Source organism: Hemiscyllium ocellatum, chromosome 14, assembly GCF_020745735.1.
Source record: "Hemiscyllium ocellatum isolate sHemOce1 chromosome 14, sHemOce1.pat.X.cur, whole genome shotgun sequence".
Lineage (NCBI taxonomy): Eukaryota > Metazoa > Chordata > Chondrichthyes > Orectolobiformes > Hemiscylliidae > Hemiscyllium > Hemiscyllium ocellatum.
Genome location: NC_083414.1, coordinates 47,706,290 through 47,731,671, shown reverse-complemented (window position 1 = coordinate 47,731,671; position 25,382 = coordinate 47,706,290). Strand labels below are relative to the sequence as shown.

The 25,382-nt window shown below is 40.0% G+C and overlaps 1 protein-coding gene across 1 annotated transcript in view; it reads left to right on the top strand.

Moving 5' to 3' along the window:
- Positions 1-1,248: 1,248 nt before the first annotated feature.
- LOC132822142 (myoD family inhibitor-like) overlaps positions 1,249-25,382 on the top strand; it is a 93,247-nt gene continuing 69,113 nt past the window's right edge. Inside the window, exons 1-2 of the mRNA XM_060835212.1 lie at positions 1,249-1,500; positions 2,161-2,220. Of these exons, the coding sequence (XP_060691195.1) occupies positions 2,175-2,220 (46 nt within the window). The 5' untranslated portion in view covers positions 1,249-1,500; positions 2,161-2,174. The remainder of the gene's footprint in view (positions 1,501-2,160; positions 2,221-25,382) is intronic.

Genomic DNA, 25,382 nt, shown 5'->3' with positions numbered 1-25,382 from the left:
GTAAGATGGCACATGGAAAGAAACATAGATCACAAGTGAGCAGCAGCATTGGCAATGAGCCCATGAGGAATATCCATAGACATTGTCCCTTGGCTGAAGAATCTCCAAGTATTACAGGTCTCTTGAAAGTTTCAGTTTTAATTGGGTAGTGGTATATTTCTTGTTTTCTGCTCTTCAGGTTGCACTTCTTCATTCTAATTCCTCATTTTCCTATCCAAGCCCTGATCCAGAACTTAAGTCTTGCTATCTTCCTGAATGCCTTCTCTCATTCTAGCTCCAGACCAGTGACCAAACCCATGCTCTGCTGCCTACTGTGGCCCCATCTCAATCTTGACCCATCTGATCTTCCATGCTTTCCCCATAATCACTTTGTTTCCCTCTGTTCTATCATTGACTTGCTTCAGTCATCTTATTTAAAGCTAAATTAATCACTGGCCTTGATACTTTAACCAATCCTTATGCAGCTTGTGTTACACAAATATTTGTATTCCAGGTTTATTAGCTGGCTCTGGTTTTTTTTCAATTATAATCCCATTACATATTCTACTCTTCCTTGCTCCTTGTTCTTTTATCTGATTGACATGCATTCTCTTTGGCTTTTTAATTTCATTGCTTCATTGTCTGTTGCCACCAGGAATTACTGTACACTCCTAATTATCCTTGAAAAGGCAGTTGTGAGCCTCCTCCTCAAACCATTATGGTGGACAGTATATAGTATTGGGTAATCACAGTGCTGTTAAATAGGATCTTCAGGATCTTGACTCATTAACAAGGACTGAATGGAGTTTGAATTGGAGTTCTGTCAACTAGGTGGAGAATGGATTTGGAAGGTGCTTTGGACCAATTACTACAAATGCAGCCATGTGTGCGGGTGGGGGAGTGAAGATGGTGGATAATCACTGCCACATCTTGAAAGTCAACTCTTCTGGCCATGTTTGGACAAAGGTAACTTTATTTCCTTATGCCCCTCCCCTTTCTCCACATCCACCTTTGTCTTTGCGATTCTTGTCTCTTTCTCCCCTGGCCCTTTCCCTCTCACACCTCCTTTATCCCGTCAAATCTTTCTTTTCATTCTCTCCTCTTCCTCCCTCTGCACTCCTCTCGTTATTCCTGTTCTCCTCCTCGTCACTCCTCTCCATTCCTCACCCCCCTCAACCATGTCTTCCTGATCGTCCTTCCCCTTTTCGACACTCTGCCTTCTCATTCCACCCCCCCACCCCGTCCTTAATCTCTCTCTAACACAGTCCTCCTTCCTCCGCCTAGCTCACAGTTCCTCAGTGGCTCAACTTCTTCCTCCTCTCCTTCGCCCTGTCTCTCCTGCCCTTTACCCTGTTCTGTTCCTCCGTCCGTCCGTCCTTCCCTCTCTCCTCCTCTGTTCGCTCCCCGCATCCTCAGTGTTCGCCGCAGCTCTGGCGGAGCTGTGTGGGCGCTCGGAGTAGCTGCACAGTGGAGCTCCCTCACTGACCATCGTTGGCAAGACTGCGGGAGGGGCTCGGCCAGGTACAGCAGGGCAGCCGGCGGGGCTGCTTCACTGAGTTGTTGCTTCGATCCATTGGGTCCTGCCCTATTTTACTGTGGACGTCTTTCGTTAATTTTGCAAGCTGAAATTTCTAATGGAGAAATTATGGCTTAAAATGCCCTGATAGTTGCTGACTTTATTTTTGGAATAATTCTTTGCTATCTTAGCTATGTAACGGGTGAAGTAAATATCCCAGTGGGAAAACAGTACATTTGCTTTCTTGTTGACAGACAGTAGGTGACAGCTCCCATTAATATTCTGGATCTCTTGAGGTTCAGGTTAAGTATCGTTTATATTTATAAATAGATGTAAATACCAGTTTTGACAGTGAATTGAGAGATGCAGAATTTCTGTGCTGTATATTGTAAATGTGAAAATAGAACTTATCACAAATATGCTGAAGAATAAACCTTAGATTCAACTTAAAAGTTACCAGATAGCATACAGCCTACGGTAACTGGGGTAAAATGTGCTTTAATTCAGCTTTCATGTTTTGTCAATGACCAAGCAGGTTCTGAAGTTGAAACAAAAGTTATGGAGTTCTCAAAATAGTTTTGTTAATGAATATTTTTTACTTCTGTTGAATAAAGGAATCTTGGCATATAGCACCAAATGAAGCTTAAATGCTCCTTCTTTTGTAGATATTTGGATCAAGATGGATGGAGAGGGATCAAATCTCCCAGAAAACCAGGACACTGACAGTAAGTTTTAATATTGACCCAAGTCACACAAAGGCTGCTGAATTTTGATCGAAAGAATAAATGTTTACCATGCACATTGAATTTTAAAAGAGCAAAAAATGTGGGAACAAGTTTGTGTTTTGATACTGAAGAAGGGCTTATGCCCGAAACGTCGATTCTCCTGCTCCTTGGATGCTGCCTGACCTGCTGCGCTTTTCCAGCAACACATTTTCAGCTCTGATCTCCAGCATCTGCAGACCTCACTTTCTCCCTGTGTTTTGATCCTACTGAGTAAACGGTTTAGGTATCACGAGTAGATATTTATATGAATTTGCATTGGAGTAGTAATAGATATTGCCAACAGCAAAAGTTAGACTGTGAATAACAATTGCATTCAAGTGAGCAGCTTACAGGTTATTTCCCTCTTAGTACTTTGAAAAGATATTAACATTCACAAAGGAAGCAAAGAAGGAAAAGTTACAGAAACCTACACAATATTTCTTTTCATTTCTTTTCAATCAAATGCTATTATGTTTACAAGCTGTAAGTTCATTATATGTTGCATGAGTTTTACATTTCCTTTACTGTAAATCTTATAAATCTTCTTGTTCAATATCTGATATGTATTAAATATATATGGATTGAATTTTATGACCACCCCCCATACACAGATATATGAAAGTGGGGGGGGCACATGTGCTATCATTATTTGTTGCTAACCTGCTACCTTCCCACCCAAACCCAGTCTTTGCCCCATTTTATGGGGTAGCAGGTGAGCCACCAAACAGCCCATCTGCAATTAGGCCTGATAGTCTTAAGCAGACAATTAACTGCCACCTAAATGCTTCATTCTGCTTCCACTGCCCTTTTGTGGTCTGCAGGTGAAGATGGGCACAGGGAACAGCCTGATGGCTTGGACTGGTGACAGGCAGAAAGAATGTGTCCTATTTAGGGTTTCCTTATGTACCTGTTTTTGGGATGATCCAAAGATTGCACATTTCCTTTTGACATATTGTTTGATTTTGTTTCGAAAGATATAATGCATAGTATGCAGAAAATGTAACAGGACAAGGAAATGACTGAACTACATATTACATAATCAAGACAAATTAAATATTGTATTTTTAATTTTTCTAGCTATTTCGTGCACCACATTAACCAAGTGTTAACGTATGCAAAACAGTGGTAACAGCAGGTAATTGACGTGGTAAATGATCCCAAAACAAATGGATTAGATTTAACTCTACAGCCATGCAACATCCAATTTTGACTCGTGGGCAATTAAACAGCTCATAAAAGGCAAAGGTTCCACAAATAAACCTCATCTAGTACATCAGTTCAAAAGATAATGCTGAAAGATTATATCCTTCTTCAACCAGAAGAGCAAAATGGATTGTCTATCTCAGTCCTTCTTCCTCCTGAGCTCCCCACCATCTCGAATCTTAATCACTCTATTCACTCTATAATATGAAGAAATAGCTGAAAGCACTGGATACTGCAAAATGTTATGGACCCTGACCACATTCTGGCAATTAGATTAGACTTACAGTGTGGAAACAGGCCCTTCGGCCCAACAAGTCCACACCGACCCGCCAAAGCGCAACCCACCCATACCCCTACCTAACACTACGGGCAATTTAGCATGGCCAATTCACCTGACCCGCACATCTTTGGACTGTGGGAGGAAACCGGAGCACCCGGAGGAAACCCATGCAGACACGGGGAGAACATGCAAACTCCACACAGTCAGTCGCCTGAGTCGGGAATTGAACCCGGGTCTCCGGCGCTGTGAGGCAGTAGTGCTAACCACTCTATAGTCCGAAAGAGTTGTGCTTCAGACTAGATGTGTGATAGCCAAGCTGTTCCAGTACAGCTGCAATACTGACGTCTACAATGCAATGTGAAAAATTGCCCTGGTATATTGTTCACAAAAAGCAGGACAAATCCAACCTGGTCAGTTACTACCCTGTCAACAAAGTTATGTATGATCAAGCCAGCCAGCCAATCAGAGAGATCATTGATGTACTACCCTCACAGTCTCCAAAGTTTGTATTGAATGCAACATGTTGCAGTGTTCAATCTGAAAAGGTACCTCTCCAAAAAGGGATAAAGAAAATCTATAATCCAAAGCTGATCAAAAGGTTGAAACTTAAGATGAGAGAGTAGTGTGAACAATAGACTTGTATACAGCCAAATTAAAATTGGGAATTCTAGTCCGTCAAACTGAAACCACATAAAGGTTATGACTACAGAAAGATTTATTCCCCTGTTCCATCAGCTTTAGCATCACAGTTTTCCCTTATTTTATTCAGGATGATGATAGTTTTGCCCTGTTTTCTGATGAGCACAATGGAAAAAACTTATCTAATCCAATAGACCATTGAATATCTGCTGATAGTTGGATGAAGAAAAGTGAAGGAAGTTTATGTGAAGTATAAACATCAGCACAGACCAGTCAAACAGCTGGTCTATATCTGTACTATAAATTTGATGGAATTATTTGTACAGAACTGTGTAAGGTAATTTAAGAAAAGAAAAGCTATTCCTTGGTGTATAAATTCAGCATGGTGTACCTCGCCTGCCAATGAGAAACTCTCTGCTGGAAGTGCTTGCTGATCTTGTAGTGATCAAGGGAATCTCAAGATTTATTCCTGGAAACTCAGAGGGTGCTGAATATTGGCCAGCTGTGATCTAGACATAGGTATTGAATGGTTTGGGGCACTGTCATCAAGATGTTCATGTCTGAAAATGTGTTGCTGGTCAAAGCACAGCAGGCCACGCAGCATCTCAGGAATAGGGAATTTGACGTTTCGAGCATAAGCCCTTCATCAGGAATGAGAGAGAGTAGCCAAGCAGGCTAAGATAAAAGGTAGGGAGGAGGGACTTGGGGGAGGGGCGATGGAGGTGGGATAGGTGGAAGGAGGTCAAGGTGAGGGTGATAGGCCGGAGTGGGGTGGGGGCGGAGAGGTCAGGAAGGAGATTGCAGGTTAGGAGGGCGATGCTGAGTTGAGGGAACCAACTGAGACAAGGTGGGGGGAGGGGAAATGAGGAAACTGGAGAAATCTGAATTCATACCTTGTGGTTGGAGGGTTCCCAGGCAGAAGATGAGGCGCTCCTCCTCCAGCCGTCGTGTTGTTATGTTCTGCCGGTGGAGGAGTCCAAGGACCTGCATGTCCTCGGTGGAGTGGGAGGGAGAGTTAAATGTAGGGCTCCTGAGCTGGGGCTTGCCTGCTCCAACTGCTTTTCTTTTATCTTTTTATTTATCTCTTGCCCTGAGCTCGATGGCATCGGCAGAGGTGAGGAACCACAGCAGGAACAGATTCAAGTGGACTCACCACCGACTTGAATGGGCCCAGTGTGGACCTATGGCAGAGGCAAGTGAGCTGTTATTTACTTTCCTGGAACACCCACAAGAACGGGCACTAGAAGAGATGGATGCTACATTGGTGGAGGTGACGTCAGTGAGGTAGGCCCCTGAGGGCACCTGAGGATCGGCGACTTTGTTGTCAGTTGGGTCTGGTGCTGGCAGCAGCTGAATGGCATCACAGTGACATCATTGAAGTATGCCCAGTGGTGAGAGATGTGACTCTGATTTTGGTGGGTCCAGCACAGGAGGCAGCAAGGTCGCAGTGGAGCAGAAATGGTCCAGTAGCGAAAGATGACACTTGTAGAGTAGCAACATTAATGTTGGGTTGGGTCTGGTGTAGCCAGTGGTGAGGCGGTGGAGAAGTGATGGCAGTGCAGAAATTGATGATGAGTTAGCTCAAGATTGGTGGACTGTCCTTAAGCTATGTCTTTCCTTTTTGGATCGGCCTGATTGGGTACTTAACATCCCACCATCAGTTTTTCCAGCTCCTGCCAGGCATATTTCCCCGTAAGAAATTCTAGTGCAGAGCAGATCTCCCAGCTATTCCAGTATAGATTGGCATCTTTATAGTGCTAGCAATACCACTGGGAGTGAGATAGACAATTGATGATGAAGCTTGAGGAATAAGATCATTTCAGTACATTTGCTGGGCCCTGTCAGAAGGAAGAGGGGAATGCTGTTTGAAGGCCAAAGTGTATCTTTGCTCTGGCTTCTTCCATTCCTGACAGTTGTGCCCCACTCAGGCATGGTGGGGGATGGATACCACAGTCAGGCCTCAGGCCTACAGCCAAATGTTAACCCACAGCAAGCCCTACCACCCCTGTACCCATTCTCCTTCATTAGTTTTGAAGCAAAATGAACATTTTAAAATTATTATTCTTGCCAAATTATTCCATGGTCTTGCCAGTTACTGTCAACATAATTTCCTCTAGCTCCACAAATCTCTGTGATATTTCTGTTTCTCCAATTCTGACCAATTGTACATCCTCCATGCTTATTTCTTCAGTATTACTCTCTATGCCTTCAGTTAACAAGATTCAATTTCTGGATTACCCTTCTTAATCTCTTTGGTCTTTGACCTTGTATCTACTTTAGTTTATAATGCCCCTTTGAAGTGCCTTGGGACATTTGATTATACGTTAAAAAGCACTATATAATGATGCTCTTGTAAATAATACATTAATTAGAATTTCCTGAGCATATTCTCCCTGTGGTACAGATTCCTTGAATATTTTCTTGTAAATAATGCTGGAATACAACACTTAAGCAAGATCTAGTTATATACATTGCACTACTTGAAAACAAAATTATATTTTTTGTTTTGAATGGTTCAGTTCAAAATCTTGCCTTTCTGATTTCTAAAAATGTACAATATTTATCCATTGTCAGCTCTTTGTGAGCTGACTGGTACATGATCAGGTGAATTATTTTGCACTAAAGGTGGTATGTCATTTGTTACCTAACACATTTGATCTGAACATAGCCTTGAAAAGCACTTTATCCAATAACACTAATCATTAAAGTAATGCTCTTCTTAATCCCCTTTCTCTATTATTCCTGAATACCATTCCATTGGTGGGAAAGCATTTCACCAATGCACAAGTCATGTGTGATCATTGATCCCACATCTTACAAGTCTGCTTTCTCTGGCAGCTGCCATGATGCTTATATCTGCAAGAAATCTCATGTTCCTGCTTTTCTTCAAGGGGCAGATGTCTTATAAGGCTGATTACTGGAAGATAAAAGGTACCCTTTGTGACCATGGCTGATAACTCTGTTCCACAAACACCTACCTGAAGTTGAACATAGATACAGTGCAGTTCATTCACCTACTAAGGCTGACGTGGGACATATTGTCGGCCTCTTGAAGATGATGGTCTGATGCTTGGATTGATTGGGGTTGCCAGACAGAGCGTATTGCATAATTCCCATGAATGTTGCACAACTCAAGCAGATTAGCAGGGAAGTGATGGACACTGAAATGCTGGGAAAGTGACAGCAATCTTCTGAGGAGGATAGGTGCATTAAGAATGAGGAACATCACCTTCAACAGCATACAGTGCTATAGCATCTAATGTAACATGCTAGTCAGGACTCAATTGACACTCATTTCCAATAGATGCGAGTTGGATGGCGTGGTCATTCATTGACTCCGAGTTTGTAGTTGTTTCAAAGACTTACCACTTTTCATGTTATTTAGTGAAACTAAATGTTTTCAACCTTTTGAAGGCTTTCCAATATGCGCTGCTCCAACATTGAACAACAATAGGATGATATGCTGTGTCAGGGAAGAAGGAAGAGTTTCAATTTTTTAGGTGGATTCTAACATGACATGATGCTAAGGATGGGTAGCCCCTGTAGCTTCATTCTTATAGCTGCAGTTACTATGACATTCAGTCAGACAGCTGATGTAGCAATTTATAATTGTGAGATTCTGATTCTAGTGGAGTCACCCATGCCACTTCTGTCCCCAGAGTGGTTTATTTTTATTTCCCTCCCACTGTGGGTACTATGAAGGGTTATTTGTGGTGGGCAGTACTTGAGCTGGTGCATGACTGAGCCTTAAATATCATAGAATCCCTACAGTGTGGAAGCAGGTCATTCAGCCCATGAGTCCACACCGACCCCCTGAAGAGCATCCCACCCAAATCCACCCCTTCACACCACCCCTGAATTTTGCATTTCCATGGCTATCCACCTAACCTACACATCCCTGGACACTATGGGTAAGTTAGCATGGCAAATCCACTTAATCTACACATCTTCGGACAGTGGGAAGAAAACAGAGCACGCGGAGGAAACCCACATAGAGACACAGGGAGAATGGGCAAACTCCACATAGACAGTCACCGAGGATGCAATCGAACCCAGATCCCTAGTGCTGTGAGGCAGCACTGAGTCACTGTCCTGCCCCAAGATGGTACCAGTGACATGAATCCTGAGAGGTTCTTACAGCAGCAAGTACTTTTAACTTTGGGGAACACATCATGATGGTATAGAAGCATTGAACATACATAATGGGCTACATGCTACATAATTATGAACTGACTCACTTCAGCTCATATTGAGAACCCTTCCATGAAATGTTGCAAAATTGACACTTAGCTGGCTTGTGGTAAAATTCATGCCAGTATTTCTTAATTGTTTTCCTCACTACTGAAGTTAAACTGACTGGTCTGCAGTTTCTGGGATTTCCCTTACAGTCTTTTGTGAGGAAGAACATGTTTATAATTCCCCAGTCTTCTGTGGAAAAGGATATGGAAGATATAGACCGTGGGGACATAGATGGTGATATCTTGCAAAATGTCCAGATTATGGAGGTGGAAGTGCTGGATGTCTTGAAATGGTTAAAGGTGGATAAATCCCCAGAACCTGATCATGCGTACCCAAGAACTCTGTGGGAAGCTAGAGAAGTGATTGCTGGGCCTCTTGCTGAGATATTTGTGTCATTGATTGTCACAGGTGAGGTGTCGGAAGACTGGAAGTTGGCAAACGTGGTGCCACTGTTTAAGAAGGGTGGTAAGGACAAGCCAGGGAACTATAGACCAGTGAGCCTGACCTCGGTGGTGGGCAAGCTGTTGGAGGGAATCCTGAGGAACAGGATGTACATGTATTTGGAAAGACAAGGGCTGATTAGGGGTAGTCAACATGGCTTTGTGTGTGGGAAATCATGTCTCACAAACTTGATTGAGTTTTTTGAAGCAGTAGCAAAGAGGATTAATGAGGGCAGAGGGGCAGATGTGATCTATATGGACTTCAGTAAGGCGTTCGACAAGGATCCCCATGGGAGACTGATTAGCAAGGTTAGATCTTACGGAATACAGGGAGACACGGGGAGAATGTGCAAACTCCACACAAACAGTCACCCAAGGTGGAATCGACCCTGGGACCCTGGTGCTCCGAGGCAGCTGTGCCAACCACTGAGCAACCATGCTGCCCACAGCAGTACATTAACGAATATAACTTAAGAATATGCTTAGAAGTGGGTCTAATGGATACAAGTACAAATCCATCATTAAGACACAGAATTTATAGCAAATGTTTACAGTGTGATGTAACTGAAATTCTATATTGAAAAAGACTTGGATTGTTTGTTAAGTCTTTCATCTTTTCAAATGAACATGTTGGTTTTAGTTCTTTTCTATGTAAATCGCAGAACTTTTTAAAAGTTACATTCTCAAGTAAACTTTAACAATTGGTGTCATGTCAGCCCAGATAATGCATTGAAGGTGTGAAGTGTCCTGTGTGAGACTGTTTGTGTCACAATGTTCAGACTGATTCTAGTCTAAAAAACAGATTTACAGAATCTTACATGGATTCATGCAGTTTTTGAGCATAATAAAATGTAATTCTGCAAGTATAAATTCTTATATGTATGTGTTTGCATGTGGATGTGTGCGCGATGGGGGGGTTATAGAACATAGAACATAGAGCAATACAGCGCAGAACAGGCCCTTCGGCCCTTGATGTTGCGCCGTCCTGTGAACTAATCTAAGCCCGTCCTCCTATATGATCCCATGTGCTCATATACACTATCCCATCATCATCCATGTGCTCATCGAAGGATCATTTAAATCTCCCTATTGTGGCTGAGTTAACTACATTGGCAGGCAGGGCATTCCACATCCTTACCACTCTCTGAGTAAAGAACCTGCCTCTGACATCTGTCTTAAATCTATCACCACTCAGTTTGTAGCTATGCCCCCTCATACAAGCGACGTAATCATCCCGGGGAAAAGACTTTCACGGTCTACCCTATCTAATCCACTGAGTGTCTGTGACAAAGTATGTGTATGTGAGTGTAAAGGAGTATAAGTTTGTGAAAGGATGCATGTGTACATGTGAGTGTAGGAGTGTATGTGTGAGCATATGAGAGAGAGCTTGTGTATGAGCGAGGGTCTGTGTGAATGTACGGGTCTGTAGGAGTGTGTGTGTGGCTGTAGGAATGTGTATGTGTGTAGAAGTGTGTGTGTGTAGGAGTGTCTGTGACTGTGTGTAGAAGTGTGTATGTGTGTAGGAGTGTCTGTCACTACGTGTTTGCATCTGTCTGAGAGTGTGCATCTGTGTGTGTGTGTGTGTGTGTGTGTCTGTGTCTGTGTCTGTGTCTGTGTCTGTGTCTGCGACTGTGTGTAGTGCAGTGTGGTCACCTGCAGTGTGACATGAACCCAAGGTCCAGGGTGAGGCCATCCCCATGGGTACCGTGTATATGGCATGTACCCAGGTGACTCAGCCAGCGTTGTCTATCTCATATGCTGCAGGTAAGGATGCCCTGAGGCATGGTACAATGGCAAGACTGAGCAGAGGCTACGGCAACAGATGAATGCACAACAATCAACAGACAGGAGTGTTCCCTTCCAGTCAGAGAACACTTGAGTGGTCTGGGATATTCAACCTCGGACCTTTTGAGTGACCATCCTCCAAGGTGCACTTTGGGACAGGCAACAATGCAAAGTGGCCTAGCAGAGGCTGATAGCCAAGTTCGGTATCCATGGGGGTGGCCACAACCGGGACCTTAGGTTTATTTCACACTACAGGTGACCCCACTGCATTGCAAACACACAGGCACACACACACAGATGTACACAGACACACACTCGCAGACAGGCACACACACAGAGTCACAGACACTCCTACACACACACACACTCCTACAGACCCATACACTCACGCAGACCCTTTCTCATACACAAGCTCTCTTATATGCTCACACATACACTCACACACACATGCGCCCTCTCACAGATTTATACTCCTTTTACACTCACATTCACACACTCTCTCACAGACATTCATAACACTTCCCGCCTCCCCCCCCCCGCCACACACACATCCACATGCACACACACAAGAGTTTGTGGGGTGAAGTTATATTGCAGAGTTACATTTATTTTTGCTCAAAAACTGCATGAATCCATGTAAGATTCTGTAAATCCATTTTTTTAGATTAGAATCAGTCTGAACATTGTAGCACAGACAGTCTCACACAGGATATCTCGCACCTTCAATGCATAATCTGGGCCGACATGACACCAATTGTTAAACTTCACTTGAGAATGTCATGATTTGGAGATGCCGATGTTCGATTGGGGTGTACAAAGTTGTACAACCATCTGATGAAGGAGCAGCGTTCAGAAAGCTAGTTCTTCCAAATAAACCTGTTGGACTATAACCTGGTGTTGTGTGGTTTTTAACTTTGTACACCCCAATCCAACACCAGCATCTCCAAATCATTCCTGAAACTTTGTTAACTTGTGTGAGCAGTTGATTGCTGTGACCATTTTAATCCAGTTTGGTGTTAAAATAATCAGAGCATAGAAAAACCAGAGCAGGAATAACCACTCGATATGAAAATAGCTGATCATCCAATACAGTGCCCTCTTCCAACTTTCTCCTAAGATTCCTTTAATCCGAAGAACTCTATCTTTATCTATCAATTTTCTTGAAATTATAAAATGTTTTGATCTCAACCGCTTTCTGTGACAGAGAACTCCACAGGCTCACCACTTTCTGAAGAAATTTCTCCTCCTCTCAGTCCTAAAAGGCCTATCCTGTGTCCTTAAACAATGACCCCTGGTTCTGGACTTCATGGTGATCAGGAACATCATTTCTGTGTTTACCCTGTCTAGTTCTGTTAGAATGGATTGGATTTCTATGAGATAGCCCCTCATTCTAAACTCCAGTGAATATATATCCTAACTGATCCAGTCTCTCTTCATATGTCAATCCAAACATCAGTCTGTTGAACCATCATTGCACTTCCTCCATAATGAGCCTATACTTCCTCACATAAGGCGACCAGAACTGCATACAGTATTGCAGGTGTGGAACTCACCAAAGCATTATCTAATTGTGGCAAGACATCCTTGCTATTGTACTCAAATTCCCTCCCTATGAAGGCCTACTTTACCACCTGCTGCACCTACATGCTTGTGATCGATTTGGAAAATTAACAACCCTTATTCTTCACTGTCATTTCATTATTGAAATTCAATTATGGGCACCTCTTCACATCCCATTTGAAAACCCAGACAACTTACATTGACTGTCTGTAAAAACCTTGAAAAATGTTATACCTCACTGAATGGCATGCCGCTGGGTTTTTAATGGTGTGTGAACTTCATAAATATTGTTAAACAACCTTATTAGCATGAAAGACTTATTTTATACTTATGGATCCTCAAATTTCTGCATAATAATTACAAACCCCATAAAGTTTTCTTCCTGTTAATGTATATTTTAACTTCTATCAATTTATCTTGTTAGTGGGAAATCTAATTTAAAATCTACATTAAAATGTGAAACATCTTGAGAGGTACCATTGACCAGTAACTGAACTAAAGAAGCCATATAAATACCGTGATTACAACTGTAGTACAAAGAGTTGTTATTCTGAGGCAAGTGGCTCATCTCCTGACTCCCCAAATCCTGCTCACCATCTATAAAGTAAAAGTCAGGAGTGTGATAGAAAACCCTCCACCTGAAAGGACTTATGCCCAAAACATTGATTCCTCTGCGTCTTGGATGTTGCCTGACCTGCTGTGCTTTTCCAGCTCCACACTTTTCGACTCTACCCTCCATATCAGGATGATTGCAATTTCAACAACCCTCAAGAAGCTTGACATAATTCAGAATAAAGCAGCCTAATTGTTTGGCAACCAATCCGCCATCTTCAACATTCACTCCCTCCAGCATTGTTATGGACCAGGCCAGACTTCATCAAAACACTTCAAGGAAGTAGCCCAGATCCTAACTTTGCTAGTTGTTTTAAGCAGGTGTAATGTGGATATTCCAGGAGTAATGGAGCTGGTCAAATCACTTGCTTTTAAACAAAACAGTTGCTATTTACAAGATTACAGAATGAAACACAAACAAAAGAGAACAGGAATGCAGGATAGCTTAACCTATCCGAAAACCCAATAGAGTTATCCCAAATTGATGATGCTGTTCCAAATACCTGCAACAATCTCCTTGGCATAAAAGATAAAATCAAACACAGTTTTACATGAGAGAAGTCAGAGAGAGAGAGTACCACAATAGTTCTGCTTCTTTGGGTTCAGCAGTTTCAGAAGACTGCTGTCCAAAAACCAAATCAAACCAGAGAAAAGCTGAGCTGGGAGGAATGGTCACTCCCCTTTCATTGTAAAGGGATTTTTTTAAAATTTGAAAGCCTTTTGCCTGAGGCAGTATCTGTTAGTTATAATCAAACTGGCCCTAAGAATCTTCAACTTAGATTTTTTGGAGTCTATGTCTTTTACGATCTCTCTGGAAAAGAAATCCAAGGACAACATTACCTTGTTAAAGGAGCAGCGTCATCCCACCATTGACAACAACAATTTGTACCACCTACAAAATGCGTCAAGTTTCTACGACTCCTTCATTAATACCTTCCAAACCCATAACCTCTCCCACTGAGAAGGATGAGGGCAGGAGATCAATGGAAAATACTCCACCTTCAGGTTCTTTTCCAAGTCACTCAACTTTCTGATTTGGAATTATGTTCTTCTTCCTTCACTGTCACTGGTTCAAACTCCTGAAATTCCTGTCCTAACAACACTGTGGCTATAACTACAACACATGACCTGAAGTGGTTTAAGAAGATGGCCTAGCACTACCTGCTCAAGTGCAATTGGAATGGCAATAAATGCTAGGCAGAAGTGGGTACTGCAGATGCTGGAGATTAGAGTCAAGGTTAGAGTGGTGCTAGAAAAGCACAGCAGGTCAGGCAGCATCCGAGGAGCAGGAAAATCAACATTTCGGGCAAAAGCCCTTCATCAGGAATGCTAGCTGAGCCTGTGAACTCACAGATTGTGAAGGAATAGATTAAAAAACAATTTCTGCTCTATTACCTTTTCAAAAACAAGTCTGGTCAATTGTGTTTTTCACTTTTGAAGTTCATGCTGATTATTCATTATATTTTTTAATCCCCTAACTGTTTTCTGTGGTCTCCTTCAGAATCTGTCTTTATAAAGAAATTGGATAGCGTTCAAGTTATTTGTAGGATTTTGGTAGTTAGAGAATAGATACTGAAATAATGACCAGTAATGTGACTTTGTAAGTCTAATGGTGTGGATTGAACACATCCTAAGTTGATGGAAAAAAAATTGGTAAAAATATAAATAATTTCCATCTTCATTGCATACACAAAACATGCCAAAGGACTGGAGGATTGTCTATGTTATAATATTATTCATAAAATAGATGACGGATAAACCAGGAATTCGGTCTAACAACCTAACTTCAGTGCTGATATTATCAGGATGGGAATATTCAGATAGAGTTGAGGAGAGTTAATAGCGATAAACCTTGATTTCTCTTCTTTGAAGGACAAAATTGCATCATTCAGATTATGGAGAAAGATGAACTCCTAGGAGTGGCAAAGGGGCTTTATCAGACTAATTGCTGCACAGCAAGTGCAGATCCAATGCTTACTGTGTTGTCTCCACTGTAAACCTCATGGCTGATACCACCCAGATATCACCAATCATGACTACATCAAGCTTTCCCTATATTTACTCATTCACAATTTTCACACCCTGGAGTTTCTGGTAGTTTGTAACCCAATTGATACTCCAGTGGAAGTAAGGAAGTTGAGACTACCTATATGCATCTTGGGAGTGAACATATTGAGAGATATCTGGGTTCCTTGGAAAGCATATACAATGTATATATTGCTGTGAGGAATACATTGCAATGTCAGCAGGTAGGACCTAGGAGTCTTTGACCTCGCTCCATGTGTTCTACAAGTTCAGCCAGTACAGGATCCTAGGTCTGGTCACATAGCGGAGAGTCAGGCTATTCTTCTACCTACCCACACATCACTGTTCCTAAAGTCTCCAACTAGACAACATTTCAGGCCTTGCTAGAGTGTCTCATGTCAAAGAGCTCCCACTTGGTGTAACACTAGGAGCTGCTCACCTCACTGTGTGAGAAAAGGGTTGAGTACCCCTGCAGATCATCACTGAAATTTCCAAAACTGTTTGCCTCCTACCAAGAACTTTCGTAAATAACTGTGACACTGCCATTGTCATGGACAATGGTCCAACTGAAGGAGATACCTATAACCCAGTTTCAAAGATGAGCATTAGCTTGTTGGAGGAGAACAATGTAGGCAACTTGTTTATACTTTCACCAAGTACTGTTCAACTTTCAGTAAAGGCGATGCCTTCTTCAAATGCATGCAGGCTCTTACCAGCTATGACTAAAAGACCTCAGCTTGAACAAAAGCAAAATATTATGGATACTAGAAATCTGAAGTAAAGAAAGAACTTGTTGGAGAAACTCAACAGGCCTTGCAACATCTGTGGAGAGAGAAATGGATTTAACGTATCAAGTTCTGAAGTGAAATTATATATGGTACACGAGATATATTCTAACCAAGCTCAATTGCAATAAGGCTGTTCCACTCTTATGTTTGTTAACATGGTAATCAGTGATTTTTTTATGATGTGGTCTGGTTGTATATGCAAGGAATGTTTTTGGATATCCCAAGTACTTCTATGTCTAATTCACTCTCTCTGAAAAGTACACAGTTTTGCTAATTGTCTACATGCTGACTAATTATGTATCATTTTCATTTGCTTGTCTTTGGATAAGCGATCTTGAATTTCAGAATGATTAGATAATGCAAAGTTTGTGAAGGTTTATAGCTCAGGTTGAGGTTTAGGGTATAGGTTTGCTCGCTGAGCTGTAGGTTTGATATCCAGACGTTTCATTACCTGGCTAGGTAACATCATCAGTGGCGACCTCTAAGTGAAGCGAAGCTGTTGTCTCCTGCTTTCTATTTATATCTTTCTCCTGGATGGGGTTCCTGGGGTTTATGGTGATGTCTGGTTATACGACGTATACGACCTATACGACGTATTCAAGAAGAACAGATACTCAAAAAACACAGTGTGCAGATTCCTCAAGAACCAACCACAACAAGCAGACAAAACACAGCCAGAAATCCTAACCACCTTACCATACATCAAAGAAGTTTTAGAAATGTTAGCCAGACTACTGAGACCCCTCGGAATCCTAGTAACACACAAACACATCAACACTCTCAAACAAAAACGAACAAACTTAAAAGACCCAGTACAACTCATGGACAAAACCAACGTCATCGATAAAATTCTATGCAAGGACTGCCACAAGCACTACGTAGGACAAACAGGAAGAAAGTTAGCCACCAGGATACATGAACACCAGCTATCCACAAAAAGACCCTCTCTCTCTCGTAGCCCTACATACGGATGCAAAAAAAACACAATTTTGACTGGGACAACACATCTATCCTGGGACAGGCTAAGCAAAGACTAGCCAGAGAATTCCTAGAGGCCTGGCACTCCAACCACAATGCCATAAACAAGCACATAGATCTAGATGCCATCTATCAACCCCTCAGAAAATGAACAAGAAGTGACATCACCACAAACCCCAGGAACCCCATCCAGGAGAAAGATATAAATAGAAAGCAGGTGACAACAACTTCGCTTCACTTGGAGGTCGCCACTGATGATGTTACCTAGCCAGGTAATGAAACGTCTGGATATCAAACCTACAGCTCAGCGAGCAAACCTACACCCTAAATGATTAGATAATTCAGTGTTGGACAATATCATTAACATGATTTATAAAATTTATTCTGGGAATGGTGATCCCTTCTCCATTGGTGCTGCGTGAAAATGCAGAAATGCAATGCGAAAATTTTGCTTTGTTTCTCAACACTCAGTAATCATTGATTCATTATATGTACAATACATCTGCTAGACTATTTGAGAATATAAAGTGTAGTGATGATGTGCCTTATGTCATTCCCAACTTAGTATATGTACCTTGAAATGGTTTGCCATTTGCAGTTCGGTGTTTGACATTATCTGAGCCAAAACACAAAATAAACTGTCAAGGAGAGTTACACTCATCATGTTGCGAAACCATTGAACAATAGATAACTTTGCGAAATAATCCATCACAAAGATAATCTTCACTGTGTACTGTGAATAGGTCTCCTGTGACTTTCATTCAAGGAGTAGCTGTAGATGCTACCTCCATTGCTGGGATTAATACAATTTGTATGCCTCACATGCATATGAGAGTCATGGATTATCCTGATTCATGTTACTATAAAACAGCTTCTTGTTGACTGCGTTATGGTGTACCCCATGCTGAGGCACTTAGCATTTGGAATGCATAATTGGCACTAGCTTCTGTGTCAACTTCAGACTTTACTATGTTTTGTCCTGCCTTTTCTGGGAATATAGTATTAATAGTTGTGAAATATTCTGATCACCTTAAAGCATCAATGTGATTTATAAGATTAACAATGTGTAAAGTTTGATCATCTTCTGAAATTTGTCTTTCAGCTTGTCTGATTCTGAACCTCACTGATGGGTATAGTGACAATGCACCTTCTTAATGCTTGCCTTGCTACCAGTATCGTGTTGTTGCACTATCTTGTTGATCACCAGTGTTTTGGTCTAGGGCCTGGCTTGGCTTTCACAATCAGATTTCCTACACGTAACTGCCCAATGTCCCTTGTTTCTCCATGCTTTACAGATATCAAGAAAAGCTGAACCGTTTTTGAGGAAGTGTGACAAATCATATTTGTTGAAGATTTTGATGGATTGGTGCTCTTTGCTGATCAAAGCAACAGTGTTAGCTGCACCAAAAACATGTCATGTTATTGGATGCGAATATGCCTTCATACTCGTGTCCATCTTCAAGTAATTCTTTTACTTTTCCAAATGATCCTTCCTGATGGCTTAAATTGGTCAGCGGTGATGATTAACTCAAAGAGTTTCTCTCCAGCATCCTCAGTCAAACTGGTCAATTGAGTCTTGGGTTTGCTCTCTGTATGAAATAGGTTGGAACCTATTCATCCTCAAATTAATTTTACTGAGGCTGTTCTTTGATGGCATTCCAGACGTTCCCTTGATCATTCCCATCATCCACAGATGGACCAGCTTTGTTAATTCAGCAAAATCCCTTTTTGCCAATTTCATGTCTGTATTCTTGGGATTGTCTTTTACTTGATCTGTGAGGTCAAAGTACATACATTGTTTGAATACACACATTATAATTCAGTAAGGATGTCACTGAAGGCCTAATTCAGATTGATATTTCTGCTATGATTCCATGTTAAAATGTTGCACTCTACCATCTTAAGATGTGTATCCCTACTTTGTGTCTGTGTAAATTACAGTGGCTCCATTCTCCAGCTTTTAGCATCAGAGCATGTGTTACTTACAGATCAATTGTAAGGAACAGAACATCCTAGCCTTCCAGCTTTCTATACTGCACTGAGCTTGTCTCCTAACTTTAAAGAGCACTTCAGCCTTATATTTTTCACTTTTTTGATTAAGGCAATCTTAGAAATAGCTTTTGTCATGAAAGAATTTACATTCTAATGAAAAAGTAATCAACTTTGTTTCCTTGGTGCTTAATGCCCTACCAAGAAATCTCTACAGTTGTCTTTACTAACACAAACTCATGCTGTTTAAGGGTGAGAATCTCTGCCTTTGCTTGACTTCTTTGTTGTCCAAAGCTGCTTTCTGGTTGAGCTTCAATGAGCTGCCCAAGTATCTGTAACCAAGTTATTGGAGATCTTTTACAGATTCCCAAAGCTGCTACCATGGTATAAGTTGCTTCTGACAGGATTATGTTTTGCTGATGTGGCAATGTTAATGCTATATTTTATAGCATAAGAAACTGGATGTGGATGTCTTAAATAATCTATTGAATAATCCAATCCACTACAACTAATTGCTGGAAAGAAACGTATTTCTCAGGCACCTACGTACATTAACATTGAGCTACCACCTTTGGAAAGAGGAGGCTACTTCTTGTAGAATGTCATACTTTCAGTGATCTGAGGTAAGATGAAGTGTCTTACAGTGATGATGTCATGAGTGTGGTTCCTAAAGACATACTTACATATTTAGGCTGAGTTATGTTGTGTCTCACAATATCAGGCATTGTGTAAAACTAGTCAACCTGATATCACCCATTTTCTGCTATGCCTTCAAATGAATTTCTACTGCTGAAACTTTGTACTGAATGATTCTTTTACAAAAAGGATATTAAACTCTATTCTCATTAAGTCTGTATGTGTGGAAATGTTCTTTCTTTGAATAATTTCTTTCTAGATGTTTGCTCTTTAGACAGTGGTTTGTCTGTAATACCTGCAGTATTTCTGAACCACAATATTATATTTTAACAACTTTTGCTGTGGAATCAGACAACTAATTAATTCATATAAACTTCATATTACAATCTATTTAAAATAAGTTGTAACAGCTAGATTTCCCATCATTAATTTTTGTGAAGTCTTTTTCCTCAAGGCAAATAATAATAGTAATTTTTGTATAATTGTGCAGTCCATCCACACTGTACACAATTAAATAGATTAATGGCCTTGTTTTTACCTTTCCAACTGTTAATCCATCATTCATTTAGAAATGTCTTAAAGACAGACAGAAATGTAAAATCTGCACTTGCTGTATTTGTATTTTAATCAACATTCAACATAGTGAGACTAATGTGTATGCATGCAGCAACACTTCAGTCAGATAGGCCACTGAATTGCACAAACATCCAGAATCATAGAATTGCACTACATAGAATTCATGGTCCAAATGGCCTTCTATGTCAAATCTCTGTAAGATCAACTCAACTAGTACCACTCCGCTGACCATTCCCCATTTTCTTTTCCTTTTCGACATTTATACAATTGTCTTATGAAAATCAGAGTTTAATCTGCCTCTATGGTCCTTTCAAGTTGCACTGCATAAAATAATTTTCTGATTTTCTTATTGAGTCCTTTGCTTGCCACTATGATTCTGTGATCTCTGATTCTCTATCCTTCTACCAAAAGGGACAGTTTCTCTCTATTTACTTGTTCGAGATCCTTTCTGACTTTGATTATCTTTACAAAATCTTCTCTCAGACTTCTCTCAGGACAAAATCTCAAACTTTACCATTCTATCCATGTAACAGAAATCCATCATATCTGGAGATTTTCTCATAAATGTTTCAGAGCTCTCTTCAAGACCTTCTCATACTTGCTAAAGTAGCATAGGCATCATTAGATAAAATACTCCTAATGAGACAAAACCAGTATTTTATAAAGTTTCAACATAACGTTCTTGAATTTTTATTCTTGGTAGCAATTTTTAAAACCTGGCATTTAGCCAATTTCTGAAACTGCCCTACCAATGTTATTTTGCCCATGTATGATCAGGTCTCTCTGTTCATCTACGTCTTTAGAAGTATATCCTTTAAGTTATAATGTTTCATCTTATTCTTACTATTACATCTCCATGTTAATTTTTTTCTGCCACATTTTGTCCAGTCCATCAGTTGGCATCCTCTTGAAGTCAATAATTATCCTCCTCACAATTCACAATTCCTTCAAATTTTGTGTAACTTACAACTTTTGAAATTGTGTCCTGCATACCCAAGTCTAGTCCATTAATAACTGACAGTAAAAGCGTCATTTAGTGGCTCAGGATGACCATTTTTGCTGTGTGGAAGTGCACTCATTTGAAATTTTACATGGTTTCTTTCTTACTATCAAGAAAAAAGAGATATGTTTTCCCATCAGCCTGGGCTGGATTCTTCCATATCTGTCAAGGAGATAACAATTTTCAGTATTCTGATACTTTTAGTCAAATTTGCTGCCGTTATGTCAAATTTGATTTATCAGGTTTGCCTGTCACCTTCTCTTTGTTGTTGACTCCTTAGCCTATTTCTTTCCCTTTAGAATCCATTTTGCATTTCTTTGTTTCTTGATTGGGCAGGTTGCTTTTGATTCTTTATGTCCAGCTCTCTGTTTCTGTGTTCCTTCTGTTGCTGTCGCACCTTTGTTTCAATATCTATTGCTTTCCCTTTTCGAGCAGGATGAATAATTCCTAAACGCATTTCAGGAAAGATAGCCTGAAACTAAGTCGGTTTCATAGTTCACACTTCAGAAATTGTAATCAACAAAAGGTAGTTATAACTGAAAGTTAATGAGGACAGCATTTTTAGATTACATCCTGTGATTCTGGAAACTATACCAACTGATCAGGAATTCAACAACCTGTATACTGCAATTTGTAATGGTTGCAAAATTGCATACAGAATTTTTTGAAATTTCTGACAAAGGGCAAAATTGTTGTGCTTATTAAGAGCAAGAACATGTGGTTGCATAATTTCAGATTGTCAGCTGACGTACTGGCATCCAACTGCCTTGGAGTCATTTTCCTGGAGGCTGGATTGGTGGAATTAGGTAGCTAGTTAAGATAATTACAATGCCAATTAATACCAAATTAGCAGATTGTTTGCAACATGCTGTGGAGTCAGGATGTGCATATGCTCTTGAATTTAGGGTCCCAATCAAAAATACAAAAAGCTGTCCAAGGTTTCTCTCCACCTTATCTTCAGAAGATTATTTCTGAACTGTTGGAAATTTATGACAACATTCCTTCAGAAAATAAATCCTCACTAAATATAGGGCATCATATCAAAATTGATGTATTGTCACATTATGACAGATTGCTAAGTCATTAATGTCTCAAATGAGGGCCTGCATTTAATTGGAGGAGATCCTGCTGGATTTAGTACTGATTACATTTGGATGATACTGTGCATGGTGGACCATTAAAAAATAATAATCATATGATGCTATATTTATTTACAATGTATTTAATGAGGCATTCCTAGAGCAAGATAATTATAATGAATACTCTCAACATAAAATAATAAAACATTTTCATAAATTAACTTTAATCATTGTTGCATTATTTATCTATTCCTGGGCTGCAGCCAGTGTAAGCTTTCTACTTTTCTCTTTGTTGAGCCACCTATTCATATTTTCGGATCTAATGACAATTCCTACTGCCTTACTTTGAAGATCATGTTCCCTATGAATGCTGAGTTACAAAATTATGCAACAAAATCAAACCATTTAGCCATCCAAGGCTATACAATGTCAACTTCCACGTGAACTGCCGGAATCTAATCCAACTCTGCTAATGACTCCCTACATCCATTAACTTTGCTCTTCTTCAAGGAACTATTAAATATGTTTTAAAAATAATTTATAAACATGATTCTAGTTTGTGGTAGAGAACTGCTCATTCCATTGTCCATTTCCAGTAAAATGCTCTCCAAATTATACTTTTTAAATCTTCTTGTGAACATTGCAATTCTTTCCATCCAAGGAAACACACATAGCACCAATCAGTGAAAACAATCCATCACTATTTTCCCTCAATAGGCTTGAAGGCTCCAATCAGGTCTGTGCTTAACAATGATGAAGCATTGAAAAGCAAAATGTAACATTGAGCCACAGAACTAGATATTAAGGCAGATAACCAGAAGTATGATGGAACAGATAAGTTTTGAGAAGTGTATAAATGCAGCAGAGTAAGGTAGAAATATGGAAAGATTTGAAATGGAGGAGTTGGAGACAGAGGAGACATTCCAAATCTCAGTGGTCACATCTGCTAAAGAGGGCCAAATTAGATTTGCATTTTGAAGAAGTTATGGATGGAGGAGATTGCAGAGATAGAGAAGGGAAAGCAAATTTCAGAGGGACTTGAAAACAAGGATGAGATTTTTGAAGTTAAGTTTATGATGATCGCAAGGTGATATTAGGTGAGATGACCAAAGGCTTAGTATGTTTTAAAAGTGTATCAAGGAGAAACATTTGGTACTTCATGAAGGGTGGAGGGAAGATTTTACCAAGCTTGAGGCCTAGGCAGCTGAAGGTACTGCCATTGCTGCTGATTCTCAAGTATGACCAGATATATAAGAATAGAACTGAAGTAGTGCATGCCCAGCCAGCCAGTTGATAGTTAAGAGATGTTTGAGGAGGATGATGTGGTCAATTGTGTCAAAGTTTGTAGAAGAATGAGATGAATTTTTACCAATGTCACAGTCACAAAGATGTTATTTGTGGCCTTGATTAGAGCTGCTTTGGTATTGTAACAGAGTCTAAATCTTACTGAATTGAGTCAAACATAAGTCTCTGAGAAAACACAAGTAAAAATTCCCCAAATGTTTTTTGAACCTACTACAATTTTCCTTTTCCAGAATTGATCAATTAAGCCATAAGGCAATCTAATTGCCATCATGAAAATATGGAACAAATTTCCTTGTTTTGAACAGATTTGGAAGAATGGACACTTCCACAGACTCTAACTTGCATTCTTAGAAAGTATATATTCTGCAAACTTAAACACTTAAGCAGAAATCTCAACTCTCAAATTTGGTTTCATACTAAATGTTATTGCCATATTCACTACACAAGCAGATCAATGTCATGCATGAATATTGTACTGGGTATAATTTACCATCAGATCATATCACTCAAATGTGTCATTCCAGTTGTCAGAACATGTAAAACTCTTAAAGCTTCTCTCCGTTGATAGGAAAATTATTTTGAAGAAGTTATAAGTATGCCAAGGTCTGAATCTTAGTTTAGCAGTCTCAACCTTCATTTGAAATTTTTATATCCAAAATTTTCATATCCACTTCAACACAAAATGGAGATAAAACATTAATAAAATGTAAATTGTTGAAGGATTTTGTACTAATTTAGAAAATCCTGAAGCATTATATTTAAGTATGTCATTTCACTGGCTATAGGTAGCAACTTGGGATATATGTATGTTTCTGAAAATAAATGTCCAGATTTTCCAATTTCCAGATAGTTAGGGACCACTCACACCCTGAAAGCTATCTCTCGAACGTCCCAATGCCCTGACTATGCAGTAATTGTCCAGGAACTTAAAAGTCCAGTTGGCATTTATCTAACATCTGGAACTTTCTGAAAAAGTCTTCATCTCTGAGTTTTGATCAAAGACTTTGGAGTGTTCTGACTCACGTACCTGAATAGGTACCCAGGAAAGAAATAGAGTGATTAAAGCCTGTTTGCGAAAGGATCTGTGGAGAGAGTGGCAATATGGCATTGAGATAGAGGATCAGTCATGGTCATGTTGAAATGCAGTGCAGGTTTGATGGACAGAATGGCCTAATTTTGTTTCATTTTTCTGTGGTTTGATGTTTGCTGCATTGTGTCTCAGGAATGGATCCTGCATCAGAGATCAAATGTAAAAATTAGTCTGAAGATAACTTTTTGATCTAGACTTAGAATCAGGTTTTCGACCAGATCAGAAGCTTTGTGCCATAGATCAAAAACATGGGATTTTCCTGGAGCTTATCCCAATCAGTTTCTGTTATTGTGTCACTTGAATGTTCAACAACACAGGACAGAAAATCATTTGCACATTAAGTGATGACTTTGGAGTAATAATGTGCTTCTAGTAATTTGACATCAATCAGTTGAGTCATTAGCATTTCAAAACTTCATTGTATGAATCTCTAATTTGCAATTTATTTTGGAACCTTATTTTCATTAATAAATGCCAAACTGACTTCCTGTATTGTGAAATTTCATTAGGCAATAAATGCCTACTTTAACCCAACTAGCTTGATCCCATCAATTTATTTTTAACAAGCATTGCACGTTAAGAAAATCTGCTTTGCCATATTGGATCTCAGGTGTGACAAAGTACCCTTCAAACTGAGTTCAAAGCAATAGCCTAACTAAGTCTGATGTGAAATCAATGCAGTAAATGTTGGAGATATTCAACAAGTCTGGCAGCAACTTTAGAGACAGAAGCAAAATGGATATCTCAGATTGTTGATCTTTCAATAGCCTTAGGAAAAGGTAGAAAATGTGATAGACTTTGTAACATGAATGGGGTGGGGGCGGGCAGCGTGCAAATACCAACAAAAAAAGGGAAGGTTTGTTGTATAACAGAAAATATTCAAGCTAATAAGGGTGAAT